The sequence below is a fragment of the Carassius auratus genome, chromosome 30 (assembly GCF_003368295.1).
Source record: "Carassius auratus strain Wakin chromosome 30, ASM336829v1, whole genome shotgun sequence".
NCBI classification, from domain to species: Eukaryota; Metazoa; Chordata; class Actinopteri; order Cypriniformes; family Cyprinidae; genus Carassius; species Carassius auratus.
Genome location: NC_039272.1, coordinates 16526381 through 16552305, shown reverse-complemented (window position 1 = coordinate 16552305; position 25925 = coordinate 16526381). Strand labels below are relative to the sequence as shown.

Here is a 25925-nt window from a genome sequence, read left to right as displayed (position 1 = left end):
CATAACTACATAATAAAGACAACATAATTAAGCACTTCCAAAATATAAATTAAATGCAAGTTCTGCTCAAAAGAGCATTATTAGATTGCATCTATCATTATCGCTTCATTGTAATGACCAGCTATGAGTTGTTTGACTAATAACAGGCACAGAGAGAGGTAAACTTTAAGCTCCTCCCTTAATTCCTCTCCTGAAAGACCCCAAACTATAACCAAACTCAGAAGAGCCGCGTTCCAACGTGCTGTCCGTTCATAATGAGATGTACGTACGACATCTCACAACGAGCAACATGACATTTCAGCAATATGCAACTGGTGTTTTTAAACTTGAATATTTTCACTGTGGGGATAAGCAAATGGACATCTGTTGATTTTGTAAAAGCGAAGTTTACTTGAAACTGAAATTCCATCGGCCAGAATATACCCTGACCCTTACATCGATTGAGATTATATTTCATCATGTGGAGACTGCTGGCCTGTGTTCTCATGGTCTCTGTGTTGCAGGCGCGTGATCTTCGGAAGAGACAAACTGCATGCCCTAATGTGTGCGACCTGTCCCGCTGCTCATCTGCTCTGAAGTCTTGTTATTTCGGCGTGGTGAAGGACAGATGTGACTGCTGCACGGTGTGTGCGGCGGGAGAGGGGGAGTATTGTGGGGAACGCGGACGTGTAGTTTGCGGTCAGGGAATGACCTGTGAATATCGAGACAGCGCGCGCGGCACGTGTGTGTGTGAATCCCACGAGCCAGTGTGCGGCAGCGATGGGAGAACTTATCCTACTGTCTGTCGACTGAAAGCGGAGAACAGACGGGCTGAGATGAGCGGCATACCTGCTGTCATTTTCATCCAAAGAGGCCCCTGCGAGACCGGTGAGGGAAGAAAAACAGTTTGTTCTGGTGTTCATAACACCTGGCCAACTTGACAGAAGTTAATAACGAACTAAATGGTGTAGCTGTTCCCCCTCTTGTAGCAGAGGCAACCAGTTATATTAAAAGTAATGTATCAATTTGACGAACTGACAGAAAGTGTCATAAAACAACCAATAACGTTTTGCTAAAACAAAATTCTGTACAGTATAAACCTGTTTGCTTTAAGTTACCTATCAATTTAGTATTATATTTTAATCAATAACAGAGCTACTGTATTTTTGTAAAATAATATTATTAAATAATATTGTAAAATAATAGAAACAACTATTATTTTACCTTTATAGGCCTATTACTTTTACTGTAAAATATTGTTTTAGCGTGTATTTACAAGTAACAAACTATGAATCGCCTTAGAATAGGCATATATGGGGAGAAGTCTTTGTGATTATTTTGTTATTATTGGTATAATCATGTATTTGAAGGATTCCTGTTATGCAGTACATTGTTGTCATAATCATCATGTATAATTTTTCCATTTTCTCTAATCAAAACATTTAAAACAAAACAAATGATTGATTGCTCATAAATTTACTGTGGTCTAGTTCCTAATTTCCGTTCAGATAAAATTCCTTTTATTTATCAAAAGCCAGTTCTTTCCATCTTGATGGAATGTTTTTCACGCCTCACAAATCTTCAAAACACAAGGAAATGTTATTATTTTATTTGAAGTTGCTGCTTTACAGGAATTACACATATAAAACCAGATTTTTGCATATTTATCATATTTCCCATATGCCATGTCTAGCGCAGATATCACTGGAATACTTAGTTTAGCAATACTGAGGTGCAAATTAAAAAGTCATTGAAGGGGCTTATCATATCTGATTTGATTGAGTACAGCTTAACTTTACAGCTTCATGCAAAATTCAACCGAATCCCCTCATAAAAAAGTAAGAGGAGGCATTTATATGATAATAGATTTATGACTTAAGCCACAAACCTCTGCAGTAAAAGAGGTACAGCATTTCAAATCTATTTCAATGTCAAGGAGAACTTTGATAGAATTCATTTCAGCATGTCAGTGCTGGAATTCAGCAGCTTTGCATATTGCGAAAGCTATTTCTTTGTCATTTGTTGTTGCAACCCAAATCATGGAACATCTTTTGAGCATCAGTATAAATGAACTGATAGCTTGAAATGATATTGCTATAGCTACCAAAAATGTTATCATATTAGGACAAGACAGTATTATTGACATTTTTAAATGCCTTCTTTTTATCGTGCCATAATACCTGCGGGGTAGCATGGATGTATGTCATCATATTGTGTTCTTTTCTCATTTTCACAGCTTGAGATATTATTTGACAAACAAATGCTTGTATCATATGGTCCCCTTACAGTCTTAGTACAAATAGTCCTGTATTGAGAAACTATTTTTATTGTTTTCTTTATAAATGAAGGTGGTGCTAGTGGCAATGGTCTATGTTTGAGTTCTACACAATCCCACAACACCACTGACACCAGAATCATTCCAGCTGATATGAGAAGAGTGAGGGAACTTCTAGAGAAGGCAAGAAGTTTATGTAAATTAATAAGTTAGCATTAATGCCTACTTTTTAAAGGAATAATTCACCCAAAAATAAATATTCTGCATTTACTCACCCTCATGTCATCAAAACTCACACGACTTTCATTCATCCATGGAGAACCTCTGAGCTGTTTTCTTCTAGACAGTAAATGTGGATGGGGACCAGAGTCTGTCAAGCTTCATTAAGGACATGACACATGCACTGCATTCAAAGTCTTCAGAAGTCATGTGATAGCTGTAATGGAAGAAGCTTAAATTTGAGTTATTCACTGAAAATTGTGCCTTGAAACTCTTGCTTGACAGCCAGGGTCACTTTTCATTTTCAATGTATGCAAAAAAGCAACTCTTTTCTTACACACACACACACACACACACACACACAGACACACACACACAGACACACACACAGACACACGTATATATATATATATATATATATATATATATATATATATACAATCATCTAATCAACCAATCACGTGGAAAATGCTTCAATGCATTTAGGGCTGTGGTCCTGGTCAAGACAATCTCCTGAACTCCAAACTGAATGTCACAATCTGCTCAGTTACTGGGATTTTTACGCACAACCATTTCTAGGGTTTACAAAGAATGGTGTGAAAAGGGAAAAACATCCAGTAAGCGGCAGTCCTGTGGGTGAAAATGCTTTGTTGATGCTAGAGGTCAGAGGAGAAAGGGCCGACTGATTCAAGCTGATAGAAGAGTAACTTTGACTGAACAGAATGAGAACATGGATCCATCATGCCTTGTTACCACTGTGCTGGTGGTGGTGGTGTAATGGTGTGGGGGATGTTTTCTTGGCACACTTTAGGCCCCTTAGTGTCAGTTGGGCATCGTTTAAATGCCACGGCCTACCTGAGCATTGTTTCTGACCATGTCCATCCCTTTATGACCACCATGTACCCATCCTCTGATGGCTACTTCCAGCAGGATAATGCACCATGTCACAAAGCTCGAATCATTTCAAATTGGTTTCTTGAACATGACAATGAGTTCACTGTACTAAAATGGCCCCCACAGTCACCAGATCTCAACCCAATAGAGCATCTTTGGGATGTGGTGGAACGGGAGCTTCTTGCCCTGGATGTGCATCTTAGAAATCTCCATCAACTGCAAGATGCTATCCTATCGGTATGGGCCAACATGGGCCAAGATATGTAAATGTTTGAAAAATTTGCAATGAGAAATACACTTATATCAAAAATATCACACATATAAATATATATTCACCTCCATATATTTTTATTTACATATTTACACAAACATTAACATATTTTTCAATCAATAGTTAAGAGTTGCATTATGTTTTTTGTTATGTGTGTGTGTGTGCTGTATGCTTTTATGCACACAAATGTTCCCTGGCTTCTGGCCAAGAGGTTCAAATTTATTTTGTTTTGACAGTTATGCCTTGGGATATATGATCCATCTATAAAAACCATGTGGCATGTTCTGTCAGCTATGCCTTGCCAAATTCAGGGGTCTCAAAAGGGCTGGAAAACTCAATGTCACAAGCAATTCAGCTCTGAAAATGGACTCCGTATGCAAAAAATAGTCAAGGGAACAATGATTTTGTCAAGTGGTAACGTGTATTACATAACCTTTATCCACATCCAGTGCAAATTTGCATATATGTAGCATCAGCCATGCTGGCTTCTTTGGCAGAAAAGTAAGAGAAAATATGATTTAAACAAAGACGTCTTAATTTATTAAGACAGGTTTTTATGGCACTGCATCTGTGGTTTACTGTCATGATTTCTCATTTCTCATTATAGAAATATTTTTTGTGTTTACCTGTTGTGGTTTACCTCAGTGAAATCTATACATGCAATGTCGTGACCCTGACTTTCTCTCAGATGAGCAAGGCTGCTGTCAGCTGCCACAGACTTGGAGATAAGCATGTAACATCAATTTATGCAGAGACTGTGTGACAAGTTCTCCCCCAGTGCCTTCAGGTAGCAGGGTGAAGAAAAGAGCTCCATAGGGCTGTTTGCTTTACACATAGCTTGTGCCCACACATTACTATTGTAGATGTGCAACATGTTGGGAAGCAACATTGTGTCACCGATAATGGATTTTAGATTTTGCAAAGTTGTCAACCCATGTTTTATGCACATGTTTTCTGGCTCGGTCTCTATTTAAAAACAGGCAATTATAACTTTCTAAGTAATTTGTGTTGTTTCTCTCTGTTCTGATAGGCTCTCGAAATCCAAGCAGCATGCGCTTCAAGTTTAACTTCATAGCAGATGTGGTGGATAAGATTGCCCCTGCAGTGGTCCATCTAGAACTGTTTAGTAGGTAAGGACAGATGGTGTTGGTTGTTTAGATGCTGAGCACAGAGTGACATGCTGATTATAATGCTTGGTATTCTTAGCTGGCACAGAATGAACTCTCCATATGTGATTAAATTATGACAACATAATAGTTTTTGCTTGTTTAGACAGAGGTTCAAAAATGAGTGAAGAATAAGTTATGTAAACACTGCTGTTTGGATTGGAATTTTTGCGTGCGGCAAGATAACTGTTACTACATTTTGCTTAAATATAACTTTAGTGTATAATAATGTGAGAAAATATGCACAGTGTCATCACAACTAAACATTTACAATAAACATTTGTTGTGTAACATTTCATAGCACAGTCTAAAAATGTTTTTTTTGTTTTTAATGCTCACCAGGTTGCATTTATTTGATACAGTAAAACAGTAATATTGTAAAAATATGATTAAAGTAACTGTTTTCAGTTTTAATTGATTTTAATTATTGTAATTTATTCCTGTGATGGCATAGCTAAATTTTGAACATCTGTTACTCCAGTACTGAGTGACACGTGATACTTCGATGTTTCTAATATGCTGATTTGGTGCTCAAGAAACATTTTTTATTGTTGTTATGTTAAAAATAGGTACCAGGATACATTATTTTAGGATTCTTGGATGAACAGGTTTTATAAACGTACAGACAAGAAGTTGGAATTTGCCTGTAAACATGGCGTGCTTCAAATCCTAGAAATATCTCTCAACACACTTATTTTTTATGAACTCATACACCAAGGAACTATTTCCCCAATGTTTTCTTTCAGAGTACCATTTTCCAACCAAGAGGTCCCTGTTTCCAGTGGTTCAGGGTTTATAGTGTCAGAGGACGGATGGATCGTCACCAATGCACATGTACTGACCAGTAAACAACATATCAAAGTGGAGCTGAAAAATGGCATGCTCTACGATGCCACAATCAAAGATGTGGATCAGAAATTAGACATCGCTCTCATTAAGATCGACTCAGAGGTAAGTAAGCCAAGATGTCCAAAACCTGTTCAGGGGACATGGATAAATTACTTAACCAGTGATAACCTCCAGAGGTCTAAAATGCATGGTTAAAATACCTTTTGTTGCAAAAATGTTGTCTTTGCATTTTACTGCTCAGATCCACTGGTTTATCATCAGTGACTATAGCACAGCTGCTGGAAGTAAATTAATCTTGGGGAAGCAGTCCAGCAGATGTTTCTGGAGTCAGAAAGGGCTTGCGCCACCAAAAATTAGATTCTGCTTTTTGACATGCTTAATTTGTTTTCTAATTTTCTCAGTTTTTTCAAATTCCAACTTTCCGCCTATTTTCGCTGTGCGCTTGTGACCATGCAAGATAACATGTCTATTTACCATTGACAGCCTGCCTTTGAAAACAGGACCAGCACAATGCCCTGAAATATCTCCTGGCAGAAATACAAAACAAGGAGTAAAAAAAAACCACCTAACTCCAGAGACAAGCTTTGATCAGCAGCAAGAGCATCCTCTGCCAACAACAACGTCTCGCCATAACCCAGACCATAGCAACAGCATGTAGCACAATGATTGGTAATCACTTTAATTCAGTCCCAGACTGTGTATGGCTTCCTGTGGTTTCAAAAAGGAGGAGAAAAGTGGAGAAGAAGTGCTGGGGAGGCAGATGGCAATCTGTTATTTTGCAGTGCTCAGCCCCCCAGCATGTGACCGCAGAGTCAAGGTTGGGACAGAGTGTAAAGGCGTCCTGCTCCAGAAGCCCCAGTAATCAAACCTGGTGCATCAGCCTGAAGTCATAAAAATACACCCTACAGAGCACAAGCAGGCAGGGGCAAGCTCAGGCCCAGACTGGCTGCTGGCTTCAAACATTTCAGGGAAACGTAGTAGAGTCTTCTAAAAAGGTGACAGCACAGAAGATATTCAAGTTGTTTTTCTCTGAAAAGTCTCTCGGAGTGTGATTTGGAGTTGGAGATCATAATGAGTTGTTTGTGGAAAAACACAAATATTAAAAGTATGATTTTGATAAAGTGAGTGCCCACTAACAAAATGTGTAAATATTATTAAGCAATCCAGACAAGAAAAGTTGTTTGACTCTCTTTAATATGCTGTGAGAGATCACTGCCATCACTGAGCGCGCACAAACCAACAGTCTTTCCACTTTGCAACTTCCTATTTACAGCTCAAATAGTAATGGATGAAGGTTCAAAGAAGATATATACAATTTTAAAAGATACAGTTCATCTTACCAACATACTGAACTGTATTTCCTCTAATGTAATCGCCCAGTCATAGATTCAAATGCGGAAATACATCAAACAACTTATGAACAAACATGTCACCTGACATTACATTTACTTCAGGAAAGTAATTAATAATTTGAGATGTTATAGCTAAAACATATAGCTAAAATCATAAATAGTATATTACAAATGTATGCTTGAATCAGAATTATAGAGAAAGAGAGTATTATATTAATATTTTGAATTAGTTTTTATTTTTATATTTTCATTTAATTTTTAAATAATTCTATTTTACTTTTAGTGTTTTAATAAACTATTTTTTATTTTTATTTCAGTTTCTCATTTCTAATTTTTATGTTAATAATTTAATTTTAATATAAAAAATTTATTTCAGTTACTAAATTTTGTATTGTTTTCAATTTACAATAACTGGCTTTAATAATGATTTTTTTTTTTTTTTTTTTTTTTTTTCAAAAGTTAACAGATTGTTTGGGGTGCTTCCTCATAAGGTTTTATGACAGCCATCCTTTAAACTGTTATATCAGAACATCAGAACATTAATTATATAAAAAGACTAATCTATTTTTTATTTGTGCATAAAACTGTTTTGTTGGTCAAAACAACTTAAAAAATGGGGCAGGTCTTATTTTCCTTTGTTTAAAAAAATCAGGAAGCTGGAAAAATATGTATTACAGGAATGAATTAAATAATACACTATGTCTCTTTGTGTTAAACAGACTCCCCTGCCAGTGCTGTTACTTGGTCGTTCATCAGAACTGAGGCCAGGAGAGTTTGTAGTGGCTGTGGGAAGCCCGTTTTCTCTTCAAAACACAGTAACCACCGGTATCATCAGCACTACCCACCGAGGAGGTCATGAACTTGGCCTGCAGAACTCTGATATGGAGTATATTCAAACAGATGCCATTATAAACGTAACCATTCAATATATAGGCATTATCAATACAGATAATTTAGCAGTGTGGCCATGAATATGAATAGGATGTTAATGTTTTCTTTCACAGTATGGAAACTCAGGAGGACCTCTTGTAAACTTGGTAAGAACCTTTTATTCTTCTTCTCGTATTTGGCATTGAGTATATTTTGAGCATAATTCTCTCTATCTCTTTCTCGCTCTCTCACTCACTCACTGCAGTTAATATAAATTACCTGCAGTGGTTTATATTATTCTATTGATCTTTTTAAAGGAAAAGACAGCATGTGTCCTTGAAGGAGCCTCAGGCTTAAACAAGCATCTGGCTTTGCAATAAAAAAATATTTCCATTTATAGTGCACAACGGATACTTGATAATATGTAAAAATCATTGCACACATGCACCATAAAACTGGAAATAAACAATGCAGTAATATAAGCAAAAAAGGCTGTTTTTACTAATGGTATACGGTATACTGTACATATACATATAACTATGTACATGCAATAATCTTACATTGTATTTGTTTAAACAATAACCTCAATATTCCCTATTACTCTTAATTATTTAAACTCATTACACCAAGTGATCACCATCCCTTGTGTGTCTCAAGGTAGTGGTTCATTCATTTCAGTGCTTTTCAATATTATGCTCCCTGTTTGCGGTTTCAAGGATGGGGATGTCATTGGCATAAACACGTTGAAGGTTACACCAGGAATATCATTTGCCATTCCCTCAGACTGCATACGCCAGTTCTTTGCAGACTCTTATGACAGACAAAGAAAAGGTTTGCAAACTTCTTTTGATCTGTTTATTTGCTTAAATCCTGATTGAATTTAGTTAGGGTTTTTTTTTTTTTTTACATTTCAGGAAGAATGCTGACTAAAAGGAGATATATAGGAGTGCGAATGCTCCAACTTTCAGCTGCGTAAGTTTCTTTTTTTCTTCTTCTTTTCAAATACGCTTTCATTACGATATAAAGATAAATGTAGTTTTTTTTATTATAATCATGATTGTTTCATCAGTTTGATTGGGGAGCTCAGAGAGAAGGAGAGCAACTTTCCAGATGTGAGCTCAGGGGTGTATGTGTACGAGGTTATTCCAGGGACAGCTGCCTTCAGGTAAAGGAATTTACCTGCACCTCCTCTTACACCTCCCGATTAACCCAACAACACCTCTTTCTTCACTCATCTAGGCCCAGAAGCTCCTTTCATACTGCCATAACCTTCAATCAAATCAAGATTTATATCCTCATCATATACCAAAGGCCTTTACAATTTTGTCCTATTAATATATTTTTCCTGTAGCATCTCGTTCCTATTATGACATTCCTCCTGTGGTCTGCCATTTGAAGAGGTGGTTCACCTAAATATAAAAATTATCACCCTCATATCATTCCAAATATATATTACTTTCTTTCTTCTGTGAAACATAATAGAATGTTGGTAACCAAACATAACTTATGACAGAATTAAAATTTCCAGGTAATTTATCTTTTTCTGTGGAGAAGTTGGATTGTCCCCTTGAACATACTACAGATACCGTATTTTTCAGACTATAAGTCGCACCTGAGTATAAGTCGCATCAGTCCAAAAATACGTCATGATGATGAAAAAAACATATTTAAGTCGCATTTATCTAGAACCAAGAGAAAACATTACAGTCTTTTTTTTTTATTTTGATAAATAAGTTGCACCTGACTATAAGTCGCAGGACCAGCCAAACTATGAAAAAAAGTGCGACTTATAGTCTGGAAAATACAGTTATTCAAGATTAACCCCTTGGACTCTATTGCTTTCTTATTTTAGATCCAAAGCCTGATCAGTTAACTCTTGCAATTAACCCTCACACTACAAGAATAGTAGAATAAAGAAGAGTATCACAACATATTGCAATTTGTTTTGTAGTGCTGGCTTGGTTAACCAAGATGTGATAATCAGCATTAACGGACAACCAGTGCATTCTACAGAGGACGTGAGTCAGGCTATGCAGTCAAACCAAGTTCTTTCTTTGGTGGTGCGACGTGCCAATGAAGAAATCACACTAACAGTGGTTCCTGAAGAAGTGGACTGATCAAGCTTTCTGGTGCTACATCTACATACCTCCAAACAGTATATTATCCACACACGTGCATTACTTAAAAAGGGCATTATATTAATAGCATACATTATAATGAAGCATCAAGACCAAGTGATGCTTTTTGATATTAATACACAAGTGTCACAAGTCTTGTTAAGATTGCATTGTTCTTCTGTATATATAATTCTGATTAAGTGTATCTTCAGTACACTACTGTTCTAGTGTCTTGTGCTCATCGAGGCATTTATTTGATCAAAAATACAGTAAAAAGTCATGTGAAATATTGCAAATTAAAATAACTGCTTTCTAATTTTATATATTTCAAATGGATGTTATCCCAGTGATGGCCAAACTGAATTTGAAGCAGTCATTATATTCTAGTCCTCAGTGTCACATGATCTTTCAGAAATGCTGATTTGGTGCTCTAGAAACAAGCATTGTGTTTTGATAGAATTTTCTTGTAGTGCATGTAAACATTAAAGCTGATGAACAGTCAGGCTGTAATCCACCACACGTTCAACATGCACATCTCATGCATTTACTACCTTTCAATTGTTTTCAAATAAATCTGGAGTCATTTTCATCAGTCAAACAAGTGTTTGTACCCATGTGATTTTATCTGAGCCAAAAGTTGAAAGTAATTGGTTTTTGAATTATAAGCACATGTTGTGCAATATAACCCCAAGTGCTTAATTTTTTCAGAACAACAGTAAATAATACATAATGTACAAGAAGCACGCAAGCCACAGAACATGAATGAGGAAATTAATAAAAAAAACTTTGAACAGCTTCTCACCAAATTGCGTTTTGAATGGTGTGTGAAAATAGCCGTGGGAATTCTGCCAAAGGATGTATGTTTAATAGAGCTATTATTGTATGTATATTTTAATTGCAAGCTGTTTTATAACATCTGTCCCTTGACAGCTTTTTGTATGTATTCGGTCTAAAACAAGATCTGTAACATCTCTGCACAGTCTGCAATCCAGCCCGAAAACAAAATTAATTCGATGTCAAACATAAATTTGTAAAAGAGAGCATGTCCAGAAAGACCATATAAACAGTACAGGATAAAGACAAGTGTAGTCTATTTTGAAAATATCTGACTAATTTCCTATATGACTATGTTGATTGTTTAATAAAAAGACTACAATCAGATCATCATAAATATTGATGTATCAATTAAGAGTTTTACTCTTAGAAGCTGGCATTTATTTACAACACTGCTTCACATAAACACTTTACAAAAGAAAGAAGAGGAACAGTATTTTACAAATAATAAATGGCGGATATGGCCCATGCAAGCTCACATGCATACAGTGTATTAAATTTAACTTGTGAGCATGAGAGAGGAGAATCAGATACAGCTCTTAAATCAGTAGAAAGTGCACCAGTTGCTGCTGTCGCTGGGGGTCAGGCCTCCTGTTATCAGGAGAATGAGGTCCACAAACCACCAGATGCCAAGGCCTCCCAGTGTAAGCAGCTTTCCCACCGCAGTCCCAGTGTGCCCGAGACAGAACCGATCGACACCGAAACACCCCAGGAAAAATGAGTACAGTAGGGTGGTGATGAAGTAGTGTCCTGTGTATCTTAATAAATCACAAAGGAAAACAGTTAATAGTGGGAATAGTTTATGCTTAGTGTAAAGCTTGAATTGCTGTAGCTCTGTTTACTGAAGGCCAGTCTTGAGATTTATACAGCATAAAGTACAGTACAGTACATTGAATCTGAGATCCACAGTACTTTACTGCCCTCATGTGGTATAGAAATAAAAAATTATTTACATTTTACAGCTGATCATAACTAGAAAGATGCATATTTATTATAGACAATTCCATGACTAAACTTATTATATTTCAGTGTTTCACTTTCTCTGCCCATCAATGATCTGGTTGAGCCAGTTACAAAATAATGATAGTGGATTTTCAAATGCCTTATCAATCATGAGAGAAGTTCATTTTAAATAATAAAAATAACAAAAATAATTGAAAAGTGGAAATAAAGTGCCCTAATGGGTATTTAATAGGGCTATAATTGAAACTGGATTTGATGTCCTCACATTGAGGAGGCACACTGACCGCAGACCTGGACCTTCAAGGACACCTTTATTGATCAGCAGGTTACAGGTCAAACAAAATAAACCCCAATCCAGTCTAACTTGTAACCCATAGGTCACAGGTTCAAGTCTCGGAACTGACAGGGATTGTAGGTGGGGGTAATGAATGAACAGAGCTCTCTTCCACCTTCAATACCATGACTGAAGTGAGACCCTTGGGCAAGGCAACAGACCCCGAACTGCTCCCTAGGAGCGGCAGCAAAAATGGATGTCCACTGCTCTGTGTGTGTGTGTGTGTTCACAGTGTGGTTGTGTTCACTACTCACTGCTGCATGTGTGCACTTCAATGAGTGAAATAAAGAGCAAATTCTGATTATGAGAGGGACACCACATTGGCTACACGTCACTATAACACTTTATAAACTTTTCCTTCCACTTGTGTAAACTATTTAACATGCAAATAACCTAATATATTCTTTTATATTATCTATTTTATATTTCCAGTTGGACTAACCCTGTTACTTACTTAATGCATGGCACATTGCCTCTGAAAAACTCCCGTGGTCCAGCACACTCTATTCCATCCAGTGCTGCGCATAACACCTTGGTATGGTTCACATCTTTGTACACTTGACCGCCAAACTGCGAGAAAATACAAGTTTTCACACATTTCTAAACACAACATCGTTTGGGACGCAAATTGTTGAAGCAACATGTCTTTACATTTAAAATGTACTTGCCTTTACACATCCATAGCCCAGTTCCTGAAAGGCAGAGACATTTCCTCCGTGATCGACTGGATCTTGACAGAATATGAATTCCTCCGGTCTAAAAATAGATACAAGAGCAGGAGATATCATAAACCAGTGACGACATGACTGTACTTCTGTGATATTTACTCGAAACAGGCCGCGTGCTTCATAAAGATGAGATGTTTACTCACAGGTATTGACAGAGGACGACAGGGGATGGAGGACTGTACTCATACTGCTCCGTGTGATTTGATGGTTCTGTGGGTAACGTTGTAACACTCTCCGTCACATTTTCTTCTGGCTGTTCGCTGATCAGAACTGTTTTGCTGGTCGTTACTCTGTTTCCGGGAGGCTCGGTTGAGTTTTGCGAGTGAATCCCTTCTAGACTCTGTAAAAGCAGCACTGTGAAGAGCAGCAAGAACTGTCCGAATAATAAAATATAGTTGACTGAAATCTGCGGCATGATTTCTGAACAGAAGTTAAGATGATCGGCAAAATAATATCCCAGCTAATAAACGCGACAGCAGCTAACGTACTTTAGCGGTAATTTTGTAAGTTAGTTACATCTGAAAATGCGAGTCGACATATTACTGGCCGTTTCATTCCATAATATGTGACTTATGTACCGTATTAATCTGCTGCACGTAAACAAGCCAAAACTGAGCTGTACAATAGACAACACAGGCGGCGCATTGTGATGACGCAATGTTGTGTAACGTTACGTCATTTCATATTTATTTTCAGTGCTATTGATATCAAGAAATACGTAAATATACTATATAGAAACATTTAAATATACTATATAGAAATATTTTGCTATTTAAATTATTTAAAAATTTGTGTGATTAAAGTTTGCCGTCAGTTGCAAATGTAGCCCATTAATGGGATAATTCTTTTGATATCAGTTTGAAACTCTTTTTACCAGACTCTTTTCGAGGTAACTGTTAGACTGCTTGATTTGATACTAACATTAAGTTAGTAGGTTCGTGGATTCCAATATATTTAATGGATTATAGGGCACACTTAGGCATTGGGGTGGTAGGCTATATATTTGATTTAGAGTTGTAAAAAAAATCATTTTGAAATGTATGTGTGTGCTATATAATTTTTTTATACCTTTTAACTAATTTTAAATACCTTTTGAACTTTTTTTTATTATTATTATTCAGTAGCCTAGCTAGCAGACCTGGTTCCATCATACGGTCATGGGTGACCTCTTGTGGTGAAATGTTGATCATCATAGAGATTTTGGCCGCATAAAAAAAGAATTGAGGTGCGTAAATGTAAAATACAAGTAGGCTACTTCATGTAAAATATATATTATCTATTATAAACCTAATTTTATGTGAAAAGTTTAGGCTTAACTTTTAAATGAACTTCAGGAAAACAAGATTATGTGGAAAAAAGTTATAATAGTAATAAAATAAGAAAGTGTAATTATAGGTTGACTGAAATGAACAGTCATATATTGCCTATAGCCTAAAATATGCTTAAGTGAGATGTATGTTAGTCATATGTCTACTTTCATTGATTAAAAAAAAACAAGGAGAAAAACACAGAAAAACGGTATTAAATTTATTTAATGGTTGCTCTGCAACTTCATGTATTTTACACATTTTCACACATTTACACAGCAGATAAAGACTAAAGAATAAATAGTATATATTAATTTTTAATCCAGATCTTCACCATAGAATTTAACCGAACCACAATGCACATCATTACAGCTGAATTTGTTGTTGTTCTTGTTGAGTCATCTCTAGAGATCCCGACACAGTGTGTTTTGATCCTCATTAGGTTTTGATCTGCACTCTGCTGCTGATCCAGGAGTTGTAATACCAGCATGCTCATTTGTATCAGTTTCACCATATGGTACAAAAACAGAGGTTTGTGGCATTTTTCGGCCATGCACCCACATTGGAAAAGGGTAGGGTCTGTATCGGGATCGGTAGCTAGCACTGAACAAGGGTGGGCCTTGAACCTGGCATGATACAGCAGAGGATGTGGCAGCAGATGTGGTCATGTAACTCTTTGGAAAAGATAAGACATTTCCATGCGCTGAGACAAACACACCCTGAAAAATATCAGATCAAAATATTATTTTATGATTTTCTTTTTTTATTATTATTATTTTAGCTGTTACATGCAAGTTAAAGTAAATAAAACAACATCTTGTTTAGCGTTTACGTCTTTTTTATTTCTAAACATTATCATATATTTTTATTATTATCTTACAATAAATAATTGTAAATTTGTTTTTTTTTGTAATATTCAACTGAATTGACTTAGATCATAAATTATCAACCTACTTGAGAGGTTGTTCTGTGCTGCTGCATGCCAGTAAATCTTTGTTGTGAGAATGGGACTGAAGTGGTGTAATCTTGACCCTCCCCTTCATTTGACCTTCTAGATAACCATGGACCTGTTGTTTCAGATGCCAAAAACGGAAGAGTTCCGACATAATTAAACTGGCATAAATTTGACAAGACATGTGGCGGCACACACAGAGAATTAATTAGGCCAGGAGTGGGGATGCAATAGTGCCGAGTGAGCGAAGCCTTCTGAGAAACGTCAGTCACATTGTCTGCAAACTTGTGCTGTTCAGCATGTTTTCTATCCAAGGTTAAATGTTCATTACTATGCTTTTCTTTGCTGTTGACCCTCATGTTCCTTTCTCCTTGTATCTCCTCTTTTGAAAAGCCCTTGGACTCTTGTACCGTTGTTGAGATTTCTGTGGAATTTTGCTCTTCTTGAAACACTGAATGTTTTCTATCTTCATTGCTTTCTTTCTCATCTCCATATCCATCAATGTCACTCTCATTCGTATCTGTAGAATAAATATCTCATAAATGTTTGTTAGGAATAGCAAGAATAATATCATCAGTAATAAAACAAAGAATAAAAGCAAATTAATAATTTTAGTATCGTAAATGTAAAAAATGTATACCTAAGTATAAAATTGTTTACAATAATAAACAGTTTGACATTTATTATAGATTATTATAAAGTGTAAATATAGATTTAGGATAAATCCCAAGTGAACACCTGTTGAAGTTGATGTAACGACATTCGTTTCTTGAATTAAAGGATTTGATGACTTTTGGTCACAAGATGAGTTGTCTGTGAGCACATTGGCTTTTTTTGGTGCCACATCACACCTCTGATGCAACATCTGTTTCCTAATTATTGAAAAATACATATGTCAGTGGATGATAAAAATGATTATTTTCAGACAGTGCTGCTGACATTGAAAATCTGAGGTTTTAAAATCTAATTTAATCCTGGAAATAAATCAAATGTATTAAACAAAAAAGCATGATATAAATTAGAAGACAAAGAAACATAACGTAAATAAGAACGATTTTGCACAATTCAAATAATAAGTAAATTTGGAATATTGATCATGTGAACAATTTTTTTACAAAGGTCTGATTTGCTTAGTGCAATGTGCTTTGAATCATTCTCAATTAATGCTGGAGAAGTCTGTTTTCTTGTAGCTCCAGTACTGCAAAATGGGACAGACTGTGAAATTAACATAGTTTAGTTAAACTTTTCACTTCAGTATGCTGACAATATCATTTGTTCTGGGAAAATACTTTTAAAAGCAACATGTATTTTAGAAGTGAACTTTTAAAAAGGTCTGTATAAGCATAAATCGAAAAGAAAAAATACCTTTTCTCTCGTCTCCCATTTCCAGTATCTCGGAATCCTTTCGCAAATGGGTTATTATCGATTTTCAGCTGAGTTATCTGTAAGGGTTAACATATTAATGAAGATACCACATTTCTTAAGTGTTGTGAAAATTGTTTACAACTTTATTAGGCTAATATGTGGTTTGTGTCACCGATGAAACATTGAATCTGTCACCTTTTCGTTTTGGTATGCTGTCACAGCGATAAACTCAGTCTCAGGAAACACATAGGTTTTGAATGTGCTGTAAGGAAGTTTGAGGATGTCGTTGGCTCGAACGATATGAAACCTTGGCTGATATTTGTGCATGGAGTTTAATATGGTCTGCAAAACAAAATAATTTTATTTTGCATACTTATTCCATTATTATTATTTTTTTCAAACAATAATGAAAAGAAACATTTCTATTCAAAATCCACAAAATGAGGATTATTTTTTAAATCTTTTATTTTCACAGAATAAAAAAAAAACTTTGATGTAGCTCTCGCTACATGCAACTTGTTAAATGCTGTAGCGCTTGTTAACTTAAGCTAGGCTGGCCTACTTGTTTATTTGTGTAAAATAAATTATTTTGAGGAGAAAAGTCGTCCATAAATTGTGAATCGCATCTACGATATTAAATACTCACAAATCCATGTTTGTCAGATATATTATTCGTCAGTTTGAGCTTATGAAAAGTCACAGCTTTGGACATCCATTGCTCTCCGGTAGCAGGACTGTCCGGGTGGATGTACATTCGTTTGGGCATTTCTGGATCGGCCTTTCCAGCCACCATCCAGCGCGAGTTGTAAAACTTGTATCTGTAGTCATCAGCAGCGACTATATCCATCAGCAGGATGTACCTCGCCTTCCCGTCCAAGCCGCTGCAGCGCACTTTGAATGCTGGAAACATGCGCCTCAGAGAAGCAAAAGACGTGTTACTTGTTTACAAGTGTTCTGTTCAAAATACATAGTAGCCTAACACTTAGAGAAATAAACAGCATGAACAGTAATACCTCATTGCCGTCCAAAAAAAAAACTTTTTAATCACTCCTCGCGGAGACTGGTCTCATGGTGAATCTCATTCTTACCTTCCAGACTTTGTTATGACCATCTCCGTGCCGCTTATGTGAAACTGCCCCCACAGATCCTTGCCTTCCAGGTGAACCACGGGGTCATCCTCAGGTGCAGGTCCAGGGTTTCTGGTCTCCACAGAGAGGTGCGCTGGAGACGCGGCGTCTTTGAGCCCCAGACGAACCGAGTTATGGAGCACGTTCCCAAGCTGTTTCCCGTATCCAACAGGGAATAAAAACTGGGGCTGCTGTCCAAGCATCGAACTAATAGTGAGGTCAGTATGACTGGCCGGTATAAAGTGGTGATACGCCATTCTCTCAACTTGTTTGTGGGGTTATTTCATAACGTCATCATCAATAATCACTTCATCCTCACATTGTAGGCAGCTAATAACTCCTTTCTGTGGTCTTCCGAATTCTGTGGAATTAAGCTAGTTTCAGTATGTTAGATGTTGCAGAGTTTGTCAAAACGCATCTCGCCCTTTTCATCCATTTTCATGCTTTCATAGCTTTGTCCCGTTGAGTGAAGGTTGTTTTATGGGGTCTCGTGCGCACAGATGATGAACCCTGGGGACCTTATGCCGGATCTCAGGACAGCATGGTGGTTTGTTGTCGGGACGGGTCAGTCAGGGGTTTCTGATTGGCTCCGTGGACACATCCATACCAATTGTGCTTGGTAAGGGCGTGGTAAATCGATTTGATAAAGAATCAACTGCGACAAAGTGATTTTATACAAATGGAGCATCAGCTGTCTAGATTTTAGTGTTGCTCATGCTTGTGAATAAAGAAAAGAAAGTAGGGCAGATTGGGACGTGTTGTCACACAAAAGTCCAATTACAGAGAAAAATGTTAAATATTCAAAATGCTTGTGTGTGTGTGTGCGTGTGTGTGTGTAATTTCTGACATCTAAACGAAAATTCCCTTTTTGTATTTTTGCTAGTTGTTTGGCAGTTAAAAAATGTAAACAAACTCACAAACACAATAAAACAATAAACTTAATAAAATAACAAATTCAGGATTTAATAAAAAATGAAATGTAAACAACTTATTAATTCAATTTATTTAATTACAGTACAAGAAAAAATATGATCAAAAAAAAAAAAAAAAAAATATATATATATATATATATATATATATATATATATATATATATATTATTTTTTTTTTATATGAATATACAATTTTATATATGAATAACATATACAATTTTATATATGAATATTTATATTGGCCTAACTGATGCTCTCTTTTATGACTGTCACATTTAATTACTCCTCCCACTCACCACCCACATGACCACCCATAATCAATCTTACATCTCTAAAGTAGATGCTTGATGCACAATAAACTTGGGAAACTCTTTCCCGTCTTTTCTTTACTCCCAGACTTCGTCCCATAATATCATGCTGTGACATGGGAAGTGACTGAGGGTTCAGCTGATGTATGCTTTTGATTGTCTTAGCTGGATTAGTGAGTGTATTCAGTTACAAGTTTTTATTACAGAAGAGTTTTGGCTGCACATTCCACAAAGGCTCAAAAACGCCACAGTGGATTGAGAGAGAGCAGCACTCTTGAAACCTCTTGAAGCCTCTTGAAACCATCAGTTGTGCAACTTTGTAATCAACACAAACCATTTCCCTTTTCTATATGTCAACAATCACATATTGAAAGCTAAACCACTCCTAGTCATTTATAGATATTAAGCTTTGATGTTTTTTAAAGGATGTGGCCAAACTTTTGCGGTGCCAGTTTGACAGTCCACATAATGGGGAATCCCCATCAGACCCTCCATTTAAATGTTTTTAATAAGGATCTATTTCTGTTTCTGGTCAAGGCATAAACACTTTAGCACAGTGTTTTTCTTAGTGGGAGGCTAACTGGTGTCACTTTTGTGTTGTTATTGTATTAATGTATAGTATAGTGTAAAATACCTGACAGAACATTGCTTCAGTATCAGTGCAGGGTTATATGTCCTGCCTAACATGTTCATTTAAATGCAGCTTGTCTGGTGCAATTTTCCTGTCTCTTATCTCAGAGATTTCTATATTGAATCATAAACAAAAATTAGCCTAGTTGTATACACTACCATTTAATCATTTGAAAAGAAGTATCTTATGCTCACCCAGGTTGCTTGTATTAGATGAAAATCATATTATAAATTCAAATATTTCAAATATAATTTCAATTTAAAAAACATTTTCTGTTGTAATTATATTTTAAAATCTAATTTATTCCTGTTATGGCAGTCTGAATTTTGAATTCTGAATTCACAGCCACAGCTTCAGGTTTCAGTGCACAATCCATCAGAAACCATTCTAATATGCTGATATTCTGTAACAACAACATCAAAAACACTTTTGGAAAAACATGGAAAATAGTGGTGCCTAATATTTTTGTGGAAACCATGATATATATATTTTTAATGAATATAAAGTTAAAAATAATATATATATATATATATATATATATATATTTAACTTTAATATCTTAACTATCATTTTTGATAAATTTAATTCAAACACTTGATCTATATCAATATAAGGGTGGTGAAAACTCTCCTCACAGAGATACAGCTTTATTTTCGAACATTGCCTACATTCTGAAGCATTTAAATGATTTCACGCTCTGCTTCTGTAAAGGGTAAATCTGTGAATTTATGATGACGCTGTTCTATGACAGCTTTATGTCCTGTGTTCAGCTGCGCTGCCTCGGTGGCTGAGAGTACAGAGAAAGATCCATACACCGGATTATGAGAGATATGCCATCTGCAGCCATCCACTACTGATGACCCAATCTTTATTGGACAAGGAGCAACCCTGGCTGTCAATCATCCCTACTTCAAAGAGGGAGCGGGCAGAGAGCGGTGGGAGGGAAAGAGTACTGATGCCAGTCTGATATTTGTGAGAACACTAACAGGCATTGTGTGTAACTTAACACCGAGTTGCTTTAAACTGCTCCTCAATTGACCATTGAGGTGTGGCTAGTTGGGAAGCAGTGAGGTTTTAATTCTACATTTTTTTGTTTGTAATGTTATAGTTTCTTCTACATTTTACCAATGCATAAGCTTTGTGCTATCTTTAAAAAAAAATGCATGAGCAGTCTGTATTTCATTCATGCATTTTTCCCCTTTGTTTGTTGGATAACATTCAGCTTCCAAATCTGAAGAGACAACCTTGGATAGAAGGATTTCAATAAAGCGTTATAACAGTAAAAAGAAGCAATTCATTTTGAACTTGAGCTGAACAATTTGCAGATGTGAAGGTGAAGTGATTCGGTTTTGTGAATATATCTGAGAAGGAAAATGCAGTTACTTCATGTGAGTAATTGGGGTTACTTTCCTCCAGTGAACGAGCAATGAGTGGCCTCAATGTGGCCATCTCTCAAACACCTCAGCTGTTTATTTAGAGGGGCTGTGATGAATAGTCGGCCGCTAACAGACCGGTGCGACTGGACATGCTTGGACTGTGGAGGTGGGAGGAATGTAGTTAAACAGTGGAACTGAGAAGGTGTGAGGAGAGAGAGAAGTCGAAACGGAGCACATCATGCTGACCAGTAGATGGTACAGTTATGGAAACCAAAACAGGACAGGCAGGAATGCCCCAACCCCATATTTTTAAATGATGCACATTCAAGAGTATGTAAACCATAGAAATCAGCACATCGCTTCAGACAGGTTTTCTGGGAGCAGATCCAACAGCAGATGAATGAGCACTGGGGGAAATGAAAGTAAATTACTGATTGTCCAGCAAGTCTGCAGTCATTAGTGTGATTCAGTTTACATCCTAATGAAGAACACTTTGTTTCATAACATTCAGCACAATTTTATTTTTGTGTACAGCTAATTGGTATATTAGAATAATTAATTTGACATTGAAGACTGGAGTAATAGCTGCTGAAAATTTAGCTTTGCCATGACAGGAATTATTTTATAGTATATAACAATAGATAAATAAATATTTAGAGATCAAAAAGTTCAGTCTATGAGAACAAATATGTAACCATAAATGACAAAAGCACAAAATAAAAAAATTATAAGGGTAAATTTTATAAGTTTAGATTTCATCATCTGAAAGCTGAATAAAAGTTTTCCATGTCGTATGGTTTGTTAAGATATAGGACAATATTTGGCCGAGATACAACTTTTTCAAAATATTTAATCTGAAGATGCAAAAAATCTAAATATTGAGAATATCACCTTTAAATTCGTCCAAATAAAGTCCTTAGCTATGCATATTACTAATCAAAAATTACGTTTTTATTTATTATTTATATATTTATATAATATATATATATATATATATATATATATATATATATATATTGTTACTTAATATGCTAATGATTTGTGTCATAAAATACAAAATTATAAATTTGACTCATACACAGTGTTTTTTGGCTATTGCTACAAATATACCTGTGCTCTTTTTCATTGGTTTTGTGGTCCAGGGTCACATATTTGAAGATATTTAATGAAATATTGTAAAATATTATGATCTGTCAGTAAGCATTTGAGCTTTTGAGAACCATTTTCAACACATTCAGATTAATTGCTAATCTTTTTAAAGAATACTTGCATTTGAAAAAGCTAAACATTTGTCCTATATATATATATATATATATATATATATATATATATATATATATTATCTATTATTATTACATTAATCTTTAATGTTCCAAGTTCTTATTCCCACTCTAAAGAACAAAATAAATGATTGAACATAAATTACAGCCAGCAGGGCCCAGGCTTTATTATTATTTCATTTTTAATTTAATTATTATTTTGTGATCCGTATTTTCAAACAACAAAAAAGACTCACGGCGACAAATACTGTTCTGAAGGTTATTTCTGTGAATTTCCTTTGAGAAATGCTTCAATTGTTTGTCTCGTTGTAAGAGGCGATGAGAAAAACATCTTATGCGTTTGTACTTGATAAAGAAAGAAATCAATTTCATTGCCACATCTGCTTTTTGGGAATCAAATACAACTTTTCCTGCACAAACATTGATCGATGTCAGGAGGGCAATGATAACTGGCAGGTTTGAATGTACCTTCAGTCAGATGAAGGTCGGTCCTCAAAAACCATTCAGGCAATTTCAATACTGGCTTTGCTTTGAAACGGCAACCATAATCTGCCTCATAATAAGTGCAAATATATATAAGCTATAATGCTGAAATCTTTTGAATGTGTTTTTGTTTATTTTTTTGATGTATGAACATTAAGCTCTTTGCTGACCATCCATCCCAAGATGGCTTTTACAATGTGTGTAATTACTCTTTAGCTTATCTGGGTCCATTCTTGAAGTATGTTTTAAAAATGTAAAAGTTTGCATGTTCTTTGAGGAAAACTGGCTTTGCAACTGCTCTTTGGGGGCCGTTGTGTGAGGCTCAGGGGGTCCGGCTCATTGAAACACAACTAATCCCATGAACACCGCGCCAAAAAGACAGTATTGATGTTTTTGAGCAGTGAAAACCTACTCTGGTAGATTAGGAAAGGTCTGCCAGGCTCAGTAAGCCTGTGATTAAAAACTGTAGTAGTCCTTAGAGTATTAAACATGAATCTGGGTAATGAACACAGAGGGAAGGGGTAAATAAAGGAAGCTTTTCGGGAAATTAAATTAGATGTAAACATTTGTTTACTTTGGGGGTCATTCAGCATCTGATATAGATTTATGAAAATATCAGAATATTTCAGACTGTGTCCTGCATTATAGCAGTATTGTTTTTGGGGTTTTTTTACAGTATACTGAAAGTAAAGTCATGCAGAGGTTTTTATTTTGTGATTTTACTATAGTTTTCAGATGGACAATCTGAAGAAAGGTGTTAGCAAGCATCTGAACAACTTGCAAAATTCAAGTATTTTCCAAGCAAATGCACATGTGAGCAAAATTTTTATATATTGTTTTCTATATATATTTCAAATCATATTTGTTTATATAATTTTTATATATTTAAAAAATATATTTTCAGATATATTTCATGTAAATATTTTATTTCAGATTTTGTTATACCCAGTAATTCAACAAGTTCATAGTACTGTTAAGGCTGAATGCATTTTAGAACGTTTTTTTTTTTTTTTAGATTATGGATATAGCACACATTTCATGCAATCTACAACTTTTTTTTTCAGATGAGACTGTTCCATGTCATACAGAAAGACCTTGAGGCTTCTGTCTTATATTTGTAATAAGATAATAGTTCTAATGTGTGAAAATTGATTCCCTTCTCTTTGCCCCATGTTTTTTTTTTTCTCTGTTTGCTTCATGCAAGTGATTTACTCCCTTTATATTAAAATGCCTGGATTGATTTTGCAATGCAATAAAGCCAATAAAAGTATGTTTACTTAAGCTTTGCAAGGGCTTTGATGCATTTATTTGCCAAATAGTATGGGTCAGGACAAAGTACACTGTGAAAGGCAGAAAGGCATAAGCTTGACTATCATGGATATCAGTACAGTGTAGCTTTATTAAAACATTTACATAAAAAAAAGAAAGAAAATGTCTGATTTGTTCAGTTTAAAAAAGTTTTTTTTACAAATGTTTTATGTCCTGAATGATATTGTAAAAATATAGTTAAAGGAAAAAAATGTAATTGCAAGTTGTCATGACAAAATGTTAACAAGTAAGAGCCTAAGAGCCAGTATTCTGTCTGTGAAGGTCCAGTCGACTATAGCACATAGTTGTATCCAGCTCTTCAAACAAAAAGTAATAATTACTCTTATACCTTTAATTTGTTTTGGTATTTATTTATACATTTTGGTGTGCGTTCTTTAAGGTCAAATATTGAACGTAAACCGTATTAAAAAAAATTATCAAAAAGGGTTTGGGTTGTGCTCAAGACATTGTATGCATGAGTGTGTTTGTGTGTCTTCTGTAGTGTGTTGTGCAGAACCACATGCACGAAGGTTTTCATGTCACAGTAGGATCTAAGAGTTTGAGAAATGTTTGGAATTTGTCATGTCTGCCTGTGAATCTGTCATCAAACCTACAATTGTCTCCCAACTTCCCGTTTATTCTAGTTTCAGTCCCTGCACAGCAGTGGCTTTTCTTCACCAGACTCATTGTTGACTCTAAGAGGGAAACTGTCTTCTCTTTGAAGCGGCTCTCCATACACATTTGTGGAAACTATTTGTAATGCTTAAATGAACAAACACATGAAGTATCACTTAAAAAAAAAACTGCTAAAAATAATGTGCTAAAAACAATTGCATTCTTGGAAGCGTGACTGAATCAAAAGTGAGTAAAGACAAATTAATAATATTACAAAAGATTTATATTTCTAATTAATGCTGCACTTTTAAACATTCTACTTATCAAAGAATACTGATTCAAAATCTTTTTACCATGTTTCATCATGATCAGCATATTAGAATTATTTCTGAAGGATTGTGTGACACTGACGATTGGAGTTATGAATGCTGAAAATATAACATTTTTAAATATATTAAAATACAATGCTGTTATTTAAAAATGTTATACTTTATTATTGTTATTATTATTACTGTTTACTGTATTATTTATCCAATAAATGCAACTTTAGTGAGCAAAAGACAGCTTTCAAAAGCATTAAAACGTCTTATTTTAAACAAATTTCTACCCTGAAAAAAAGAGCCAGAGTCAGACAGCCAAAGGAAGTCAGCACAACATTCATCGGTATGATGGAATAAATAAATACAATGAGCAGACGACAGGCTTGCTTTAATGTTAATGAGGCATATTGATCAAAGTCAACAGTAAAAATCGGCAGACAGATAATGGGTGAGTGGAGGCTTCCTCTGGGAGAAGACGTCAGATCTGGAGTGAACAAAGCCCTGATGATAAGTGCTAACTATAGTGATGAGATATTATACTAATATTCCTTAGCTTAACAGCAGGTTAACCAATTAACCAGAGTTTTATATTTATTTTAAATTATAAACTATATATATATGATGCAATTGTATGAAAACATTCATTTTAATAAAATATTAATTTAAAATTACTTTTATATTATTTACATAGAATAAAATAAGAGCTATAATGATTCATTATTTATATACTTTTAAAATGCCCAAATTCAATAAATAAAAACATGCACTTTCACAGTCTAACAGACACTTAAGGAATCACCACTGGTGTGAATTATTGATTGAGAGAGACATTCTGATGAGGATGGGGTTTGGAGCGCTGCTGTTTAATTAAGGAAATGTACTCTTTCTCTTCCGTTTTCTTTTGTCAGCACAAACACCTCAATGGAAGAAGAGGAGCACTGAGAACACTTTAGCACAAAGAGGCCCATCATTCCTCAAGCAGATCTCTTTCCTGCCTCTAATTATGGCTTCTGATTCAAACAGCGTCAAAATTTATGTCTGAAGGTGTTCTTAATGTCTGCTCTCTGCGC

General features: G+C 35.4%; 3 protein-coding genes across 3 annotated transcripts; 1 reads left to right on the top strand and 2 right to left on the bottom strand.

Moving 5' to 3' along the window:
* Positions 1–241: 241 nt before the first annotated feature.
* On the top strand, positions 242–10746 carry htra4 (HtrA serine peptidase 4). Its single transcript, XM_026211767.1, has 9 exons — positions 242–867; positions 4669–4768; positions 5551–5755; positions 7725–7919; positions 8010–8042; positions 8592–8706; positions 8790–8847; positions 8945–9040; positions 9827–10746. Exons 1-9 carry the CDS (start codon positions 459–461, stop codon positions 9990–9992), a joined length of 1377 nt encoding a protein of 458 aa, XP_026067552.1. The 5' UTR covers positions 242–458; the 3' UTR covers positions 9993–10746.
* Positions 10747–11163: 417 nt separating this feature from the next.
* On the bottom strand, positions 11164–13497 carry tm2d2 (TM2 domain containing 2). Its single transcript, XM_026211769.1, has 4 exons — positions 12995–13497; positions 12792–12879; positions 12578–12693; positions 11164–11584 (listed from the first exon to the last, which is right to left on the bottom strand). The coding sequence occupies exons 1-4, from the start codon at positions 13264–13266 to the stop codon at positions 11371–11373; spliced, it is 690 nt and encodes a 229-aa protein (XP_026067554.1). The 5' UTR covers positions 13267–13497; the 3' UTR covers positions 11164–11370.
* Positions 13498–14359: 862 nt separating this feature from the next.
* On the bottom strand, positions 14360–18321 carry tbx3b (T-box transcription factor 3b). The gene is made up of 7 exons (XM_026211766.1): positions 17564–18321; positions 17122–17389; positions 16671–16817; positions 16476–16552; positions 15849–15982; positions 15113–15630; positions 14360–14877 (listed from the first exon to the last, which is right to left on the bottom strand). Exons 1-7 carry the CDS (start codon positions 17857–17859, stop codon positions 14563–14565), a joined length of 1755 nt encoding a protein of 584 aa, XP_026067551.1. The 5' UTR covers positions 17860–18321; the 3' UTR covers positions 14360–14562.
* Positions 18322–25925: the final 7604 nt, after the last annotated feature.